At 38.2% G+C, this 19422-nt stretch overlaps 1 protein-coding gene across 1 annotated transcript in view; it reads right to left on the bottom strand.

Moving 5' to 3' along the window:
- Positions 1-19422, bottom strand: part of FMN/FHY (riboflavin kinase/FMN hydrolase) — a 246154-nt gene that overhangs the window by 188785 nt on the left and 37947 nt on the right. Inside the window, exons 3-5 of the mRNA XM_089424162.1 lie at positions 16489-16619; positions 16246-16315; positions 16032-16097 (exon numbers count right to left, since the gene is read on the bottom strand). Of these exons, the coding sequence (XP_089280288.1) occupies positions 16032-16097; positions 16246-16315; positions 16489-16619 (267 nt within the window). The remainder of the gene's footprint in view (positions 1-16031; positions 16098-16245; positions 16316-16488; positions 16620-19422) is intronic.

Genomic DNA, 19422 nt, shown 5'->3' with positions numbered 1-19422 from the left:
ACAGCAAAGAATTAAATGGCATGCTCGATTTATTAAGAATAAAACTTTTCACAAAGGAGACTGGGCATTACTCTTTGACTCCAAGTTCAAGGATTTCAAAGCAAAGTTTACAACTCATTGGCTCGGGCCATATGAGATAGAAAAAAAAAATTGATAATAGAGCAGTTAAAATCAAAACAATTGATGAACAAGCAATTTCATTTACAGTTAATGGACATAGGCTTAAGGTCTACAATAAGCCTATCAATAAAGAAGAATTTTTTAAAAGAGTCTCAAAAACTAGCAATACGGAAATAATGAAACAGCATAGTAATATGCCTTCCTTACTTCCAGAAGAATAAAAAAAAATATATATATATATATAAAAAATAATAAAGGAGTTTGGTTGTGAAAATCCAGGAAACTTGCACAATACAAAATCGAATTCATACTAGAAAACCAACTAGTTTGGCCAATATGAATTCCCCAATTTCTTTACCTTTTTTTTTGCAGAAATCAACCTCCATCATTCCAAGACTTGAGGACAAGTCTTAAAATAAGGGAAAAGATTCGTAATAAAACTATGCAAATAGTTTGAAGCAGTTGCATTGCAAAAGGGACTTGAGATATCAACATTGCAAATGGGACCTGAAACAACATTCAAAATAATATTGCAGGAGGGACCTGAGATACCAACATTGTAGAAGGGACCTGAACAATCAATACTCAACAAAAGGGACTTGAGTCGATATCAGATGTGGAAATAAATAAGCAAATATTAGTGTTTATATTCCATCAGAGAATATCTTTGAAGAACCATCATTAAGAATTAAAGATGAACCAGCAAAGAACAGCATCAGTTAGTATTGACACTCAGCTATTATGGATGTACAAGTACAGTAAGTGTAAAAAAATTACTCTTAGAACCTTTGATTTTTGAAAAAATTTCTAGAAATTGATAAAACTAGTTTAACTTAATATGCATTCTATTACACTACCATTCTACATTCCATATTTATCCTACTCCATTACCTTCATCATAATAATCCTACCATACAATAACCCTATCCTCATAATAATCCTATTCATCATGACATATCCATTATCACACAATCCTATCCATCCCTACATATTTTATAAGCATTTTTTATTAGGAAATAAGGATTCAATATTTTTCCCCTTAAAAGTTTTTGGTTGACCTATATACACTATACAAAGGTTAATGTCATAATAATACTAATTTGATTTTTAAAAATGACCTATCCTATGGTCATTTTAAAAACAAATTAAAATGATAAAATGAAATGACAAACCATATTGTATAAGGAGCACAATAAAACAAATGATATATGCCTATGATATATACCTACGATATATGCAAAGGAACGAAATTAAAAACAAATGGAAAGGTGGGCATATTAAGTAATGAAGGCAAGCATACGAAATAATGAAGGTAGGCATATAAACTAATGAAGGCGGCCATGAATGATATGATACGGTGATTTGACAAGCCTGTACACCATGGAGCCGGAGGACGCAGTCATGGAGGTACGAAACGTAGGTCAGAAGGTGAGTCAGCATAATCAAATGGTCAAACAAGTTCAAAACTATGAGCTTAGACATTTGCAAAAGCCCTGTATTGCATTTCTAACTCATACATTTGCACAAAGCTCTGTATCGCGTTTCTTTCACCATCACAGCCGATTGAAGCTCAGGGAAAGGGTGATAATGTTGTGCAACCAAGAGCACACATTCAACACCTTGTGAAAGAAGCTAGAGCCATATAAAACGCTGAGAGAAGTGTTAAGAGAACGAAGCCGGAGCCATAAAAAAACACAGAGAGAAATGCTAAGAAGAAAAAGCCAGAGCTAAGAAAAGCAGCGTAGAAATAAAAGGAGGAAGTTGTGGAGAAATAAGGCGGTTAGGCATAAGATTTAACACTGAGTTGAAGACGGAGTCCTCTATTTGCCAAGTAGAGTGAAACGCTCCAACAAACCCCACAGATTGCGCAGGAGAATCAGGTAAGGATCAATTCTGGATTTTGCTGAGTTTTGAATGAATTTAGAGGATAAATGAACTCGGAATTGTTTTAAAGAGGTGTCACAAACCGGGTCTCTGTCATTAGTGGAAAACGTTGCCACCTCCAAGTCTAAATTGCGCTTCCATTCAAACAATTCTGCCACCTGTGAGAAGAACGAATCCTTGGCAATGATTCAACAAGAGTCCTAATTGCATTTTTGTTGTGTCAACACAGGATTAACTCAAGTCATCATAAGATCACTCAGAGATCAGGTATCCTCATTAGAATTCAAAATCTCTCCATATATATTTGATTCTTCATTAAATTCAAAATCTCTCCATGCATGAAACAGTGGATATATTTTTATACACAGTAACATGATTTCCATGCACCATGAGCACATTTCTTATGAAAATACGATGCACAGTGAACACATATGAGGGATTTTCGAAGAGAAAAAAAAGAGCATGATTCATGAGCATTGTAAAATGATTTTACACAATTTAAAAAAAAAAGGGGAGAGAAATTATTTTTTTTCAAAACAGAGAAATTGTTTTTCTTCAAAACAAAGAATGATTTTGACAAAATAGAGATCAAACACAGGGATTGGAGAGCAATAAAAACATTTGTTAAAATGTTTTTATGATCTTTGCATAAGAAAAAATCATTTTGACAAATAGATCATTCATCTTACAGCATAACAGAGGAAGAACAGAGGAAGTTGAGACAGATTTGAGCAAGTGAATCATTTCGTGTTTATTCAAAAGATCAAGTAAGCCTTTTGACAATATCTATAAATCAAAATTACTTGAATAAAAAGGCAGAAACTATATATGCATGTGATTTTGTTTATAATGAGGATGTTGATTGTACAAGGGTACATAAACTGGTATACAGAGAACATGTCCACCAGATTAGAGCCAAGTGAATTCAAGGTGGAAAATTGGGGAAAAGAGACCATAGAAAAGCTATATCAGGCAAGGTTGATAGGATTCCTTCAAAAGTTCAAAGGGCATAATGACAGGGTAACAAAAGAGTTTATAAACAATTATAGTCAAGGTCAAACAACAGTGGGTAACCTATCTATTCCACTAAGCCCAGAATTCATTTCTGAAGCTCTAGATCTTCCACTAGAAGGTGAAGAATACCATAAAGGCTTGCATTTTAAAGACAAAGGGTGGACTTTCTTTTTGGAAAAACATAGAAAAGGCTCATTTGATAGGACAAAAGGCATTCTAAGGGAGTGGTTGAATGAACCTTGGGCAGAGTTGGTGTTAATCATTCAAAGATACTTTACATGTGATAATAGGTTCAGTGTAGTCTACCTCTTTCATATTAGGCTACTTCAGCATATCAAGGGAGAATCAAAAATCAATCTACCTTACTTTTTCTCTAAAATTTTAATCAAAATGATAGAGAGTGTGAAGGGTAAAATTGAAACTAAGGAGACAGACATCTACCATCAGGGGCTTATTAGAATACTGGTAGAATATCAAATAAAAAGTAACGGTTTGACAAGGAAGGAACTTTAGCCCCGCACCAAATTGAAGAACAAAGAGTAGAGGAAAATTTTGAACATAAGACAAGAAGCATAGTTAATTCCCCTTTGAATATGAGGATTAGGTCCAGGAAACAGCAAGACAGTATCATGATTGAAAAGGAGAAATCTTTTATATCTATTCCTAGGAGGCCTAAGAGGAAAAGCCAAGAAGAAACAAGTAGTAAAGGAAAGGATCTTGAAGTACAAATTGTTGAACCTCCTTCCACTTCAAAAGAAATTGATGAAATCTTTGAGAGATTGCAAAAGGGAGCCTATGAGGAACCTCAGGAGAGGGATTTATATTTTGGCAATGTTTAAAAGAATGTTCAATGAATTAATTCACATGGAGCAAACAGCTCAATGATAATACAAAGATATTTACAAGAATAGAAACATCAGGTTTCTATGTAGAATATCGAACAAGACAGTTTCATCTAAGAAACTGCTAAAAGAATAAGAATAGAAACATCTAAAAGACTGAGCATTACTAAATAGAGATATAGAGATATATTCTAATACCCTCCCTTAATGCTCAATCTATTTACAACACCAATAGACCCGCGAAATTTTACAAATTTATCAGGACCAAGAGGCTTCGTAAAAATATCGGCGGGCTGCTCTGTGGTGGGAACATAGTGCAACTGAACTGAGCCGTCTTCAACCAGCTGTCGAATGTAGTGGCAGTGAGTTTCCACATGCTTTGTTTGTTCATGAAAGACAGGATTCTTGGCAAGTTTGAGCACTCCCTGATTATCACAAAACAAAGAAGTAGGCCCTGTCTGAAAAACATGCATATCTGCAAGCATACGACGAAGCCAAACTGCCTCACAGGCGGCCTTAACTGCTCCCCGATACTCTGCTTCTGTTGAGGAGAGAGCCACTACCTGTTGCTTCTTACTAGTCCAAGTAACAGCTCCAGATCCTAGACTAAACACATACCCAGCTGTAGATTTACGGTCATCAACCGAACCGGCCCAGTCAGAGTCAGTGTAGCCACTGAGAACAGGAGTGGAGCTGTGAGTATATAAGAGGCCATAATCAGAAGTACCACGCACATATCGTAGCACCCGCTTTGCTGCTATCCAATGATCAGCTTTAGGAGCTGACATAAAGCGAGAAATGTAGCTTACTGCAAAACTGATGTCAGGTCTGGTAGCAGTAAGATAGATGAGACTGCCCACTAATTGCCTGAATAAAGTTTCATCCACAAGAGGAGAGGATGACTGTGCTGAAAGTTTGAGCCCTGGTTCCATAAGAGTCGTGGCCGGTTTGCAATCCTGCATTCTGAACCTTTCCACAAGATTTTTGGCATACTTGGACTGAGAAAGAAAGATCTGATTTTCAGTCTGCCACACTTCAACCCCCAGACAGTAATGAAGAAGTCCCAAGTCTGTCATCTCAAAAGTTCTGCATAGATCTTGTTTGATCCCATGGATCAAATGTGCAGAGCTGCCAGTAATGATAAGATCATCCACATAGACAACTACAAACAAGATATCATCATCAGTATGCTTGATATACAGGTTTGCATCAGATGGACTCCGCTGAAAACCCTGATCTGTCAGATACTGATCAATTTTTATGTACCAAGCCCGAGGAGCTTGTTTCAATCCATAGATTGCTTTAACTAACCGACACACTTTCTGTTCTTGACCAGCAACCTTGAATCCTGGAGGCTGCGTCATGTAGACTTCTTCTTGGAGATCACCATTTAGGAAAGCACTTTTTACATCCATCTGATGAACTTTCCAATTGAACTGAGCTGCTAGGGCAAGCACCAGCCTGATAGTACTCATCTTGGCTGTAGGAGCAAAAGTCTCCTCATAGTCGATGCCTTCCTGCTGTGAAAATCCTCGAGCCACAAGCCGAGCTTTATACTTGTCTAAGGTTCCATCAGCTTTGTATTTGACTTTATACACCCATTTGCAGCCTATGGGTTTTTTGTCTGCAGGAAGATCAGAAAGAGTCCATGTGTGATTCTTCTGAAGACTCTGAAATTCTGCTTTCATAGCATGTTCCCACTCAGATATACCCTTAGCTTCTGAATATGTTTGAGGCTCAAAAGTACTGTGAAGGTTAGCCATAAGAGCAAAATTGACTGTAGACTGTTGTCTGTTCTTATGCCTAGAAGTTCTACCTTCAAGGAGCTCATCATCCCGGAGATCACCTATGGTTTTAGCCCACCATTTTGGCCGAAGAGAAGAAGAACCAATATCAGGATTAGAGGGACCAATATCAGGAGGAAGAGAAGCAGGCTCAAGAGCAATAGGGACAGCAAGAGGGGGATTAGCTTCTGGAGGAAGCTCCGATAGAGTAGTATCAAATCTTGATGCTACATCATCCCTCCCATCAGATGGACTGACTGGAAGAAGAACACTGTGAGGCGGATCCTCAGAACGCTGCTCAGAAGAAGAAGACTGAAAGAATCCTCTGTCTTCATCAAATACTACATCTCGACTGAAGCTAAGTCGACCAGTGGCTATATCTATCAGCCTATAAGCCTTGTGATGATCACTGTAACCTGTCATCATGAGTTTCTGACTTTTGGAATCCAACTTAGATCGCTTAACAGATGGAATCCAAACATATGCAACTGAGCCAAAAACTTTGAGATGACTGATCTTAGGCTTACGACCAGACCACACTTCTTCAGGAGTCTTCCCTTTAACAGCCTGAGTAGGGGATCGGTTAAGAACGTAAACAGCAGTAAATACTGCTTCAGCCCAGAATTTGTTTGGAACACTCCGGTGTTGTAACATGGAACGAGCCATTTCAACAACCGTGCGATTGCGACGCTCGACAACACTGTTCTGCTGGGGAGTGTAAGGTGTGGTGAATTGACGTTTGATGCCATGAATATCACAGAAGTTGGCAAAAGCTGAGGAACAAAATTCCCCCCCATTGTCGGTCATAAGGGTCATGATATTACAACCAGATTCGTTTTCAACTAAAGTTTTAAACTTCTGAAAGGTACTAAGAGCATCAGATTTATTTTTTAAAAAATACACCCACATCTTTCGACTGAAGTCATCTACAATAAGTAAAAAGTATTTGCAAGCAGTTATAGAAGCTGTATTCATAGGACCACAAATATCAGCATGAAGTAACTGAAGTACCTGGGATGCGCGCCAAGATTCTCCAGTTTTGAATGACGACCGATGTTGCTTTCCCGCTTGACAGGCGCTGCATACCCCCAACTGTTGAGTCTGAATATCAGGTAATCCTGACACAAGTCCCTCCCGAGAGAGCTGAGAGAGATACTGCATATTGAGATGCCCATATCGCTTATGCCATAGAGTACTGATGGGAGAGACACGAGCTGCTAGTGCCACTTCTGGAAAGTCACCGGTGTCAAGTAGCCTGTATAGACCATGGTCCTCGAGGCCAGTAGCAACTGTCAGACTGGTTTCCCTGTCAATGATGGAACACTTGTGTGCACTGAACACAACATCAAGCTGAGGAGAATTCCTCATAATCTGACTGACAGAGAGCAGATTAATCTCCATACCAGGAACATAGTATACATTTAGAAATATGAGCGTGCGTCCACCAGACTGAATTTGAACTGTACCCCTGCCAGCAACAGTGTACTTTTCACCTCCACCAAATACAACTGAATCACTGAAAGGTGAAAAGTCAATAAACCAGTCACGCCTGTGAGAGAAGTGGCGTGGTGCACCAGAATCAATGTACCATGCAGAGGAAGGAACATGTTCTGAAGACCTTTTAGCCATAAAGGCGTAAAAGGCAGAATCTGTCTGCTCGGAATGTTCTGCAACATTCGCTGTCTGATGTGACCCTCCCTGTTTCTTTTGTTCAACAGCAATCCTCTGCCTGCAGTCTTTCTTCATGTGACCGAACTTGTGACAGTAATTACACTGTACACTTTTCTTCCTGTTAGGATCAAAAGACTGAGATGATCCTCTCTGCTGAAAAGACTGAGAGGACTGATATTTTGCAGCAAATGCATTTTCCAAGGGCACTGATGAAGTACCACTACCAAACTGCTGTTTCCACCTATCTTGCTGCAGAAGTTTGGTACATAAATCTGAAAACTTCAGATCAACATTTGTGGTTGTAATGTTGAGTGTTTCAATGAAGTGTTCATAAGATTTTGGTAGACTCTTCAGGGTAATGACTACCATATCTTCTTCCTCCATGGTCCGACCAATGGCGTCGAGCTGATCTCGAATGTCTTTAATTTTGTTGACCTGTAAAGACATATGTTCATCCATCATGATGGAGAACAACTGATTTTTGAGAAAAAAAGCTCTGCTTTTATCAGATGTCTCATGCAATTCTTTCAACTGTTGCCAGATTTCAGCAGCTGTCTTGCCAGAAGGGATCTGTGGTAACTGATCATCAGCGACAGAGAGCTTGAGAAGCATAACAGCCTCTCGATTTCGATCATCAAATTTATCTTGATCGGTCCCGGCTGTACCTGGACGAAGCTCTTTGCCCAAAATGAGTTGATCAAGACGCCTGTACTCAAAAATGGTCAGCAGTCTTTGTTTCCAAATGTTATAGTTGCTGCCATTAAACCGTTGATTTCCTTCTAACATCAGATTGGTAAGTGTGGCCATTTTCACAAAGAGAATACAAAAGTATGACACACAAGAACAATGTAGCTGACTGCTTTAAAGAACAGACTTTCTCCTGTCTAAAACAATAGTAATACTGCTAATACAGTTCTTCCACAAGAGAATGCCGGTCTACCATAAGAGTATACTGATGCAATAAACAGATGTCACAGGTCTGAGTTTGTAATGAACACGGTCAGGATCACAAAAACATTCCGCTGATTGGTAACACACTGCCGGCAACCAGAACCACAAATACAGCAAATACAAATTTTGAACAAATGGACCCACATGTGCTGTCTCAGGTTCACGCTTCTGCTGAATGGTAACCCACTGCCAGCAAACACCACTGATATATACGTCTCAGGTATCGGTCATATGTTTGAAAAATGGACCACGTGAACCATATAAAACTCGTGGTGAATATAACCACGAATTTTATAACACGCGAATGACAAAGAATATATCACGCGTATGAGTTTTATAATCACGGGCTTGACTTTATAACAGAGAATATATCACGGGCTTGACTTTATAAATCCACAGGTTATAATGAATGACGATTGCAAAATATAACAGCGATTGCAAAATATAACGGTGACAATGAACCACGGGTTTCAGATCCACGTGGTTTGACTTATAAATCCACAGGCGCTTGCAAAAGACACAGGATGCGTGATATATATATAGAGCCACGGGTACTTTATAAATCCACGGGTTTCAGATCCACGTGGTTTGACTTATAAATCCACGGACGCTTGCAAAATACACAGGATGCGTGATATATAATGAATACACAGGTTGCGTGATGTATATATAGAGCCACGGGTTTCAAATGAATGTCACGGGATGCAAAATGTATTGCCACGGATACATAAGCCACAAGTTTGACAGCGTTTAACAGCAAAAAAAATTGACAGATGCTCGCAGATCGATTTTCAAAACACAACTCCGATTTTCAAACAAACAAATGAGTTTTGAAAGTAGAACACCTGGATCACGAATGCTGAGAAATTCCACGGTGTGGTCGAGTAGCCGCCAGGTGAAGAAGAAGATAGCCGGATCCGTGATTCCAAGCAGAACTGACCAGCCAAAAAAAAATCCCGCTTCCACGAAAACAGTCACCGCCACAAAGTTATTTCTTTAATAAAATGATCATGCAAGAGAAGAATCCATTTCTGTATCGAGATGGACGACTGTAAGCTTTTATCACAGCGAGCAAAGCCGAGGCTAAGACTCAGTGAAGGCTGCCTGGCTTACAGAGGGCTCGACCTTAGAAAGGACTCAAGAGATTACGATGCAAAGAGAATTACTGTTCAAGAAGAATCTCTTAACCTTGCTCTGATACCATAAAAGAATGTTCAATGAATTAATTCACATGGAGCAAACAGCTCAATGATAATACAAAGATATTTACAAGAATAGAAACATCAGGTTTCTATGTAGAATATCGAACAAGACAGTTTCATCTAAGAAACTGCTAAAAGAATAAGAATAGAAACATCTAAAAGACTGAGCATTACTAAATAGAGATATAGAGATATATTCTAATAATGTTAAGATAAGAGCTACCTCATCACACTCAATTGCCAAAGATACAAAAGAAGAGGAAAGAGAGTTGCACATCAAGAGAATCAAAGAGCTAACAGAGGAGTTGGAGGATAGAAAAATTCTAGAAAGACATTTGAAAAAGGAAAATAAAATGTACAAGAAAAATAACAAAAAGATTATTGAAGAGAATAAAGAGTTGACCAAGAAGGTTAACAAACTTGAAACTAAAAACTCCCTCATAGCTAAACAGGCTTACAGATGGTTGAAAGAGAAAAACACATGGCAATATAAGTATGAAAGGAAGAAAGTCAAGACCACCATTTACAAGGAAGGGAAGTGTGAAGGCATTGATTATCTTTTACAGGCTGCACAGGCAGAGGCTTCAGGATCAAGGTCAGCAGAGACATCAGCACTCAGAAGGTCAAAAAGGAGAAAGCAAGCATGAGGACATGCTTGCACATCAGCAAGGGGGAGATGTTGGCCCTCATTTTCTATCAAATTTTGCTTATTAAAATACACCTAATTTCCATAATTTTCAACCATAGACCATCCATATACACCTCATTTTGATCAATTTATGCATATTCAGGTATATAAATTATGTTTTTCAATTTTTAGATATTTTTGCAAAAATTGGGTTTTTAGTGTATTTTTGGACAGAACTAAAAATTCTCGTAATGGCTCCATTGAAGTCATACTTGCAGGACACCTAGGCACAAGCTGAGCATAGATATGGAAAGTTTGGGAACCAAAGATGGACATGTACCTATTGGTTTGGTCAAACCAAGCTAAAACAGGCCCGGTCAACTCTGGTCAAACATGACCTGTTGTTCAGAAAATCCCTAGGAAATAGGCCAAATTTAGTATTTTTTGGGATTTTCCAAATTTTGTGGAACTGAATGGATGGATTCGACCAGGATAGATGGGATTAGGATAGATATGACTGTTAGAGACATTTTAGTCAAGTTTGTTTATTATTTCTCTATTTAAGCCAAGACTATTGAAGGCTTATGCATGTAGAATTTTATGTAATCTGATTTTGAGACTCTTTGAAGACTGAAAGTTAATTGAAGAACCTGTTTCATTTCATTTGTTGTTCATGCTTGAGTGAGTAACTGAGTTTGTTGTAGTTGATATCTCTTCAAGTGTGCAAGGCAAGGGTGGAGGGCCCCCACACCAAGCTAAGTGCACTTCTTGGTTAATTTATCATAATTTTCATAAACTAGTTTTTGCTTCAGATTTATTTAGATGTATGAAGATTTATTTTGATTGTTGAATGAATAATGATTTAATTCTAATCTGCATATGAAGGGACAAACAAGAGTTTAAGTTAAATTCTCTTTCTATTTGATTATGAGCTATAATTAAAATTCATTCTCATTTCCTTGTTGAGTTATTTCTAAATTCTAGTTTCAATGCAATAGTATTAATGATGGAATAAGGTTGTAGGAAAGAGAAATCTAGACCTCCTTAGTTAGGAGCCACTTCTCTTTACATTTTATGCATCATAAACTATTGTTAATCAGTTCATTTTCATTTCTCTTCATGGAAGTAATATTGTAGGGAATAACAACCTGGTTCTCCTAAATTAGGAGCCTCATCTCACACATTACATAAATGAATTAGAAATACTTAATTAGATTTTATATTTGTAATATGCACTTCCATCAATCCTTATATTTCATCTTCTAAAATTGACCACAACTAAAATCCATATAATTTGGACATGCTTCCAAGCTTACAAGCCAGATTTGATAATTAAATACTTGTGTTAATTTGCATAGTAAATTGACCAAACAGTGGTGAATTTGGTCATTATGCTACACAGTGTCCTCTCAAGAAGAAGGACAAGGATGAGAAACATTATCCAGAGGCTGCAACCGCAAAGATAGAGGAGGAGGACTTTGCCATGATTGCCCAGATACCTCCAAGGGAGAGGTGGGGTGATCTAGTATTGCAGTTCGAAAAGTACTGCGGATGGGCAAGATCCTTGAGGAGTCCACCTCTTGGATCAATACCTTGCTATAGGAGTCCGTAGTCAACAATAGCAAGATGGACCAGTGTCAGGTGGTGCAGTCGGATGCAGTCGCTAGTAGCAGTGAGATACTGAGCAGCGCAGAGCTAGTGTTGGCAGCGATGCAATTGGCACAAAGCAGAGTCAACAGCGTTGTAGAGACTTCAGTGGCAGCACAAAGGCTAGCAGCAGTTAGAACTCGGGCGGCGGAAGCATTATACTGAACACAGTTGGTTCAATATTTTGGATGTTTTTCCGTTGCAGTTGTTGCAAAAGGCAGCAGCAGCAGTTGGAGCGAGTTGTAGTGCAGATGCAGTTGGCAGCAGCATACAGAGTCAGCAGCAACACAGATGCAGCATTTGCGTAGTAGTTGGTGGGCAATGATTCAGACATCAATAGTGTAGAGGAAGATGTTACAGAGTCAGGGTGATGCTTCAGCAAGTTGCATTACTAGAGCACATTCCTCGCTAAGAGGGAGTGTTGATTTCTGGTAGCATCGGATGTACTCTAAGCCTCAAAATTTTCAGGGAGGCTAGGACACATGTATTCCAGAATAAGCAGAAACCGTTTTGAGAAATTCCACCTGGAAACAGTTTTATTAAAATAATTAATTATTTTTAATGGCTGCCTAAGTCTAAACTTAGGAAATTAAAATAGTTAAAGGGTATTAATAAAACTGTGTGTGAATCTTCTCGTTGAGTACTCAACGAGAAGATTATAAGGACTTCAATGGGCATTTGGAAGTCACATCGAGTGAGATCAAGAGATTGATTTCTCAAAAGAGCAACGTAGCAATTGTTGAAGAAGTCACGAGGAGATTTCTTGCAATGAGGGGCAGGGATTGTTTTCCGGTTGGAGAGTTTATAGATCCAGGGATACATTGCAGAGGAGGCAGAGAGAGATCCAGAAGGTGCAGCATAGAGCCACGTTGGAAAGCGTAAAGCCACACTGAGGCAGCATAGAGCCCTTGAGGAGATTCGTGATTTTGCTGAGAAGCAGATCAAATTCAGTGTCAGGATCTGGGGTGTGAGACCGGAGGGCCAGAGGATAGAGCATCCAGCCAGCAAATCGATCAGCCAGAAGGAGTGACGCAGTCCCCAGAAGGTGTGACGCAGAGCAGCGGAGTGATTGCGCAGAGAAAGCTTGGGGCTAGCCATTTAGTGGCTGGGTCAGAGCCGAATTTCCAGTTATAGTGTGAGGTATCTCTCAATAATTCTCTGCTAGTCAGATTCTCTGTATCGAATAGCCAGTAAGGCATCCAAAAATTGTATTCATAAACTACTGCATAATAATACAAATCCTCAACTGCTACACTGGTTTTCCCGCAGTGGGCTTTTTCAAGGACAATTGTCCAAACACAATGGTGTCAATTATGTGTGGTGTTGGGAGCTAAACTTGCATGCTTTTACTTGCCTTTTTATCCTATTTTCCTTCACATTTTCACTCCTAACTAAGTCATTTCATATCCTAAATCACACAAGTATGCCTCTAATCATGTCTTTATAATTAATTAATCATTGAAGCATAGTCTAGGCAATTATGACCAAAGCACTTGCTAAACTTCATCTCATGTGTAGATTTCCAAGTCAAATGGCTAAGTTTAAACATTGAGTTGGCAAGGCTATTATCGAACTACAGTTGTAACGGCAAAACTGATCCAGACTTACTCTTTCTATCTTTTGTATTCAATTTTGGGCTTATTACAGCCTTTATGTAAATCGCAGGCAACAGTTACCTTAATCTCAGGAACTGTTTTTGTATAAGAAAGGATAGAGAGTTTGAAACGGGGGGTTGGAGACAAGAGAGTTGAGCTTTGTAACAGAGACTTTTACATTAATGAAATTTATAGCTTTCTGATCTTTCTTTGAGTTCATCACAGCCCTGATCAGGGAGTTGGGCCCACTCTCCTGATCAGGTGCTGTTGAGATAGTGTGTGCTTAGTTTCTTTTCCATGTATGTATTTCTTTCCCTCGTTGTGATGGTTTGATGTAAATGTTGTGAATCGAATTGTTGTTACAGTTAATTACTATTGTCATTCCTATTTGCTGTTACAGATTAGTTATTGTTGTCATTTCCATTTGCTGTTACAGTTGTTTATCATTTGTTGATGAATTCTCAGTCAATTCTGGGTTGTACAATTGTTACCTACATATATTTTGCGTGTTAGCCTTGAAATAACCAATAGATCCCGGATTGATAATTAATGTGGGAAAGGGTTGAATAGTTTTATTCACACTTGGACACCAACATTTTGGCGTCGTTGCCGGGGAGGCTATCAAAGGTACAAGAGCACAACCGGCGTTGGTCGCTAGATCAATCTCATGTCCTAGGGAGAGAAGTTTTCTTACTCTGCTCTAGGTTCCGAGCTGTATTATTTTTGGTTTTTCTGTCTTTGTTTTGATTGATTGCATAGGGGTCGCTCTCTCGCCCTGGGGAAGGAAGTTTTCTTACCTTACTCCAGGCCCTGAGCTTAAGATTTCTTTGCTTATTTTGTTTTTCTTTTTCTTTTCTCTTAAAACCTTTCTCTTGTCTTGGGGAGGGAAGTTTTCTTACCCTGCTCCAGGTCTTGAGTCTAGAATTTTCTTGATTGGTTTGTTTTTTTTAGAATCACTCTCTCGCCCTGGGGAAGGAAGTTTTCTTACCTTACTCTAGGCCCCGAGCTTACAGTTTTCTTTACTTTTTCTTTTGTTTTCTTTCCTATTCCAAACCATTCTCTCGCCCTGGGGAGGGAAGTTCTCTTACCCTACTCCAAGCCCTGAGTTGTGAGAACTTTTAATGCTTTAATTGCATGAATAAAGATCTAAATAAAAGGGGCAGAGGAAGACCCCTTTGCCTCCACTTGGGCCTCTTGCCGCCACGAGAAATGTCTAATTTCTGAAAAAGCATGTAGAATGATGAATCAGTTACAAAAAGCATAAAAACATGGATTAAGCCATATAAGATCAATCATCAAGTAGCTACAATCTTCATCAACTACAGGTCTACAAGTTACAAGTTTTGATTTATATAGCATGTAAGGGTGTACATAACCAAAATAGCATCGAGTGCAATCCATCTCTGAACCAAAAATACATCAACAAACAGGCTCTAGATGGCCTCTATCATCAAAATAAATCATGCTACAACAAATACCTACTTATCATCAAAATCATTGCCTCTCTTGGGATCTTTGTCATTAATATCGCCATCTAAGCATTAACATAAGATAGAAAAAATGTAGCATGTCGAGTCAAGATTTTGTTTGAGTGATGGGTACATTTTCAGTAGGGTCATGATAGAGGAGTCCGACAACCAATGTCACTAACATCAAGGTACATAGAGGGATTGGTGCTCTTAACGAGTTCCATACCCTAGTACATGACAAAATCCAATGGAAACATTACAATCTCCCCAATCCTGAAATCTTGAAAAACAGATAAGTCTGCTGGATTTTGAGTGAGATCCATATGAAATCCAATGAGGTCGAAACAACTCTCAAACATCCTGAGTCATTTCATGGTAATGTTAAAAATTTAAGTAAAAGGATGAAAATGAAAATGAATTTAACATTACCATGAATTTCATATCAATACTAGGGCCATAGGCTTGATCATTAGGTTGCCCCACTCAAAACTTCATGTTTCTTTGAAAAAAAATTGCGTTTGGAACTTGTTTGCTTTAAAAAAACTGCGAAAAAGACTAGGGAGCGCAAAAAAAATTAGGGAGCACGCTTCGGGAGCGGGTTCAAGCGAGGGGGAGGTGGGGAAGGTGGGCGCTCCCCCACAACCCTCGTCTTCATGATGAATATATAATAACAAAGAAGCAATAACAAATCACAAGAAGTTATCAAGATAAGAGAAATCAAATTTAAATAAGCCCTAACTAAGCTGCCCTAATGATTTCTCAACAAGCTAAACATTTGATGAATATCTAAGAAGAAGAATCTGATTGGTTTCCCCCTTCTGGCGTTTTGGCCTAATCTCTGACCCAAATCCTAGTGTCTCTATTTTGCATGTTTTTCTTTTGTTGTTCCTTTCTATTCCGTTGAATTGTTGTTTATTGTTCTCTCTACATAATTGCTAATGATGATATGATATGAGGTGAATGTTATATGGAAAAAAATGTAATGTGAAATTGATGAAAAGTTCATAAATGCAATTAACCGCAGCAGAGAACAATCTAGCCTTAAATATTAACAGCTTAGGCCTAAAACAACCCAGAACCAACCCATCAATTCTAATAGCATGGATTTCTATCTTCTCTATGCATCCAAAAGGAAAAAAAAGTGAATAGGCAAGCGATGGAAAACCAAAATGAACCAAAGACCATCAACTCATTTATTGGACATTAAGGGACTGAATATATTACAATGAATCTTCAATGACAAGACAACTCGAAGGTTCTGCGTGCAATTTCTTTGCTGCTTCAAGGAATCTGCAATCACAAATAGTAGAGAAAGACAGTGTGCATAAAAAAATTTATAAAAGAACAAATTGTGCCAACATTGCTTTTCCAAAACGCATTCAAAAATCAATCCTATCAACTGAAGAGTTAAAGGTTCTCAACGCCTAAAGCCGCTTACATTTGAGGTGATGGTTTTCCCTTCTCCACTTCATCTCCACCAATAATAATTGAAAAGGACTCTTTCCAGCCTGCACAGTGCAAACATAGACACATTTGGTTTACCATCCAATACAAACAACAAAACCAGTCATAAAGATGTTGAAAATATAAAGCACAATTTAAGCATAAACAAATATGTCATAACCAAAAATATATTAGGAATTTGAATGAAATGATGCAAAGAAAATAGAGCTAAGCTAACCTTGTTGATAAGACAATTTTTCTTCTATGTTCTTCCTTGGTGAGTTTGAGGCCAGCGCCATTGGCACACTGTGACTCTGTAGATGTTTGATAAGGCGAACAGCACCAGGAAGAGGTTTTATTTTACACCATCTGCAATTAGTTATGTCATATGACTTTATATCTAGTCACATCATGGCCTACTATTATGAATAATATGACACATATTTTGTAGAATTTACATTATGGAGACTTCTTTTGAAGGTATTTTAGGACATTAATAACTTACCCTAATGCATAATTCAATAATTATATTAATATTGTAGTTACCTTATTGAAATAAAGTTCAAGGACTAAGTTCACATTTTGCTGGTTTATATACCTTCACATAAAGATTTACCAAAAGAAAAAGAAAAAAATTACTTTTATCAACTAACCTTAAGAATAGTTCTCCTATAGTTCTCTTCTCTACCTTAACTTGGAACTGTAAAATTAAAATTTCTTGTGTGGGCCAAAGGGCCATCCAGCGTACTTGAGAAGTATTTGTGCAAATTGGTAATGAGTGCACATTTTTGTACAATTGGCTGCTTTTCAGTTAACAAAGTTCATTTTTCTGCAATCTTATGGTGCACCAATTTCTTGTATGTGATCACTGCATAGTGGAGATTATTGTTTATTTCATTAATGCCTAGATGTGCACACTGTACATTACAGTCATTACGTTCAGATAATTTGATTCATCAAATATATTCCTTAAGATGATGAAGTATTAAACTTTTGCAGCTTGGTGTGGCTAATGACAGGCATAAACGATAAAAGCAATTAACATTTTGTCGAAGCTTGGATGAGAGCAAGATCAGGTCAAGAGATCATGGCAAAAGATTTTTTGAGCTCAAGGTTACTCCTTGTTTAGCTTTTGGTGGTATTGAGAGAGAGCTATTTGCTAAAAGATTCAATGGATTTACACATCTAAAAGTTTCAAAAGGCTTACAGCAGAGGTTTATTGTGTTCTCACTCTACAGAACTTTTGTTAAAGATCATAAAAAAAGCTGGAAAATGAAATCCGCATAACGTCTTTGTTTTTTTCAGATGTTTCTCACCATGTTAAGAGGCTTAAGTTTACATTTGTTTGTCAACATTGAGCGGATACTAAATAATTGATGCTTGTAAGAATTTTCAAGGTTTGTTGCTGATAAATAGGTAGCAGGCATCCATTTGTTTCAGACATCTGGTGAAAATTGTTGTATTTTGTCATATACTAGTCTACTGGCTTCCATCTGTAAAATGGATTGAGAGAATATTGCAATTTTGGTCGGCTTGATATGAAAATAGTGTGCCTTTCAACCAAGGATAAAAAAGTAAAATTCATAACAAAAAATACAAAAATTAAAATCACAAAAAGGAGACCAGTGGAAGCTGTTTCAAAGGCTATGAAACTTGCTATGGAGAGTGACCGTCCCTGTTAGAAGTGAAAAGATGAAAGATATGAAGAACCTCTTGAGAGCAATTTGATTTGATCAATGGTTCTCAAGCTTTTTGGACACAGAGTGTATGAGCAAGGCAGAGTCAGCTATCTACATTTGGGGAAAATTTTGAAAATGTCTTATTATCTTATATTTTACAGAAAAGTGTTTACAAACAGTAGATCAAAAAGTGGAAAGGTATATACAGTGAAGATCATAACCTATTTTGTGGAAAAACTAGAACAGAAATAAAGTCAGAGTATGCAGTGGACTACAGAAATAAAGTCAGAGTATGTAGTCGATTCTAAAGTTGTAGCATTTTTTATCAACAAAGCATCCTTAGGTAGAAACTGATTGTGTACATCATCACACCACAAGGAGCAAAAGGCAGACAATGAATTAACTTCATTAATTTCCAAAACATGAATAAAGTAGAAACCCTCAAACAATGCCAGATCCCAAAAGAGGCAAAATGGACAAGAGATCGAGACTCTCCAAAAGTGGCAGCCCTCCAATGAATGTGTCCCTGAAGCAACATTGAACACCGATTCTGCAAAAACTGCCAGCAACTGTTGACAAACCAACACTCCCAGAAAACATGTTTCATAGTCTCCATCCAATGACACACAAGGCAAAAGCCATCCAAAGCCCACTCTTGACCAAACAGGCCTTGGATAGAATCCTGTGATAAATTACTAGCTAGGCAAAAACTCATAGTTTATAAGAAAGTTGACTGAACCAAACACCAACAAATCTACATACCCATCTATCCTATACATCATTGGACATCCATCCCGCATTAAGAACTAGTGACAATGAATGACAATGGTGCAAGTGGAAGTAAAATCTTCAAGTGTTACACTATTGAAGAGGGCATCCAAAGCACCATCCTTAATCCCTCCAAAATGGACTAGGTATCCCTATATTACTCTTGAATAACTCAATCTCCAAGATGAGCTCTTGCAACTCCATAATCAACAAGCCATCAAGAGCTATGTTACCCACCACCTGTGGATGACACCCTTAGGAGAAATTTTTTCTCCTAGATGGCCCTCAGCCGGCAGCCAACAGCCCCTTGCAGCCACCAAATAGCTCGAAGTGCCACCATCTCCACCACCTGAGCCAACGAGTTGCTCCCTTGCTTGTCTATTACGATTGTATGTTTGAAAGTGGGTCTTCCAAGCCCGAAGGTATGACTTTAATTATGTAGTTGGGTACTTTTGTTTACTTATCATGGACAATTTTGGGCATGGATTAGTGGGGGGATTCGGCGAAAAGAATGATCTTGGTTTGTATGCTTGTCTCCTCTGTCCAACTTGGTGATTAACCTTGTATCCTAGTCCCGTGGGATCTCTTTTATTGGCTACTAGCTGTAAGAGAGCCACTACATGGGAAATCTCGATTTTGGTTGCTTGGTCCAGCATCCCGACACCACATATATCACTCCCCTCCACTCATTATAGCCTCTTTTCACATATTTCCCATTGTAAAAA

The sequence above is a fragment of the Pinus tabuliformis genome, chromosome 4_2 (assembly GCF_031772625.1).
Source record: "Pinus tabuliformis cultivar Carrire ecotype Pingquan chromosome 4_2, CPIR1, whole genome shotgun sequence".
In the NCBI taxonomy this organism is placed as follows: Eukaryota; Viridiplantae; Streptophyta; class Pinopsida; order Pinales; family Pinaceae; genus Pinus; species Pinus tabuliformis.
This window is presented reverse-complemented; position numbering and strand designations above follow the sequence as displayed.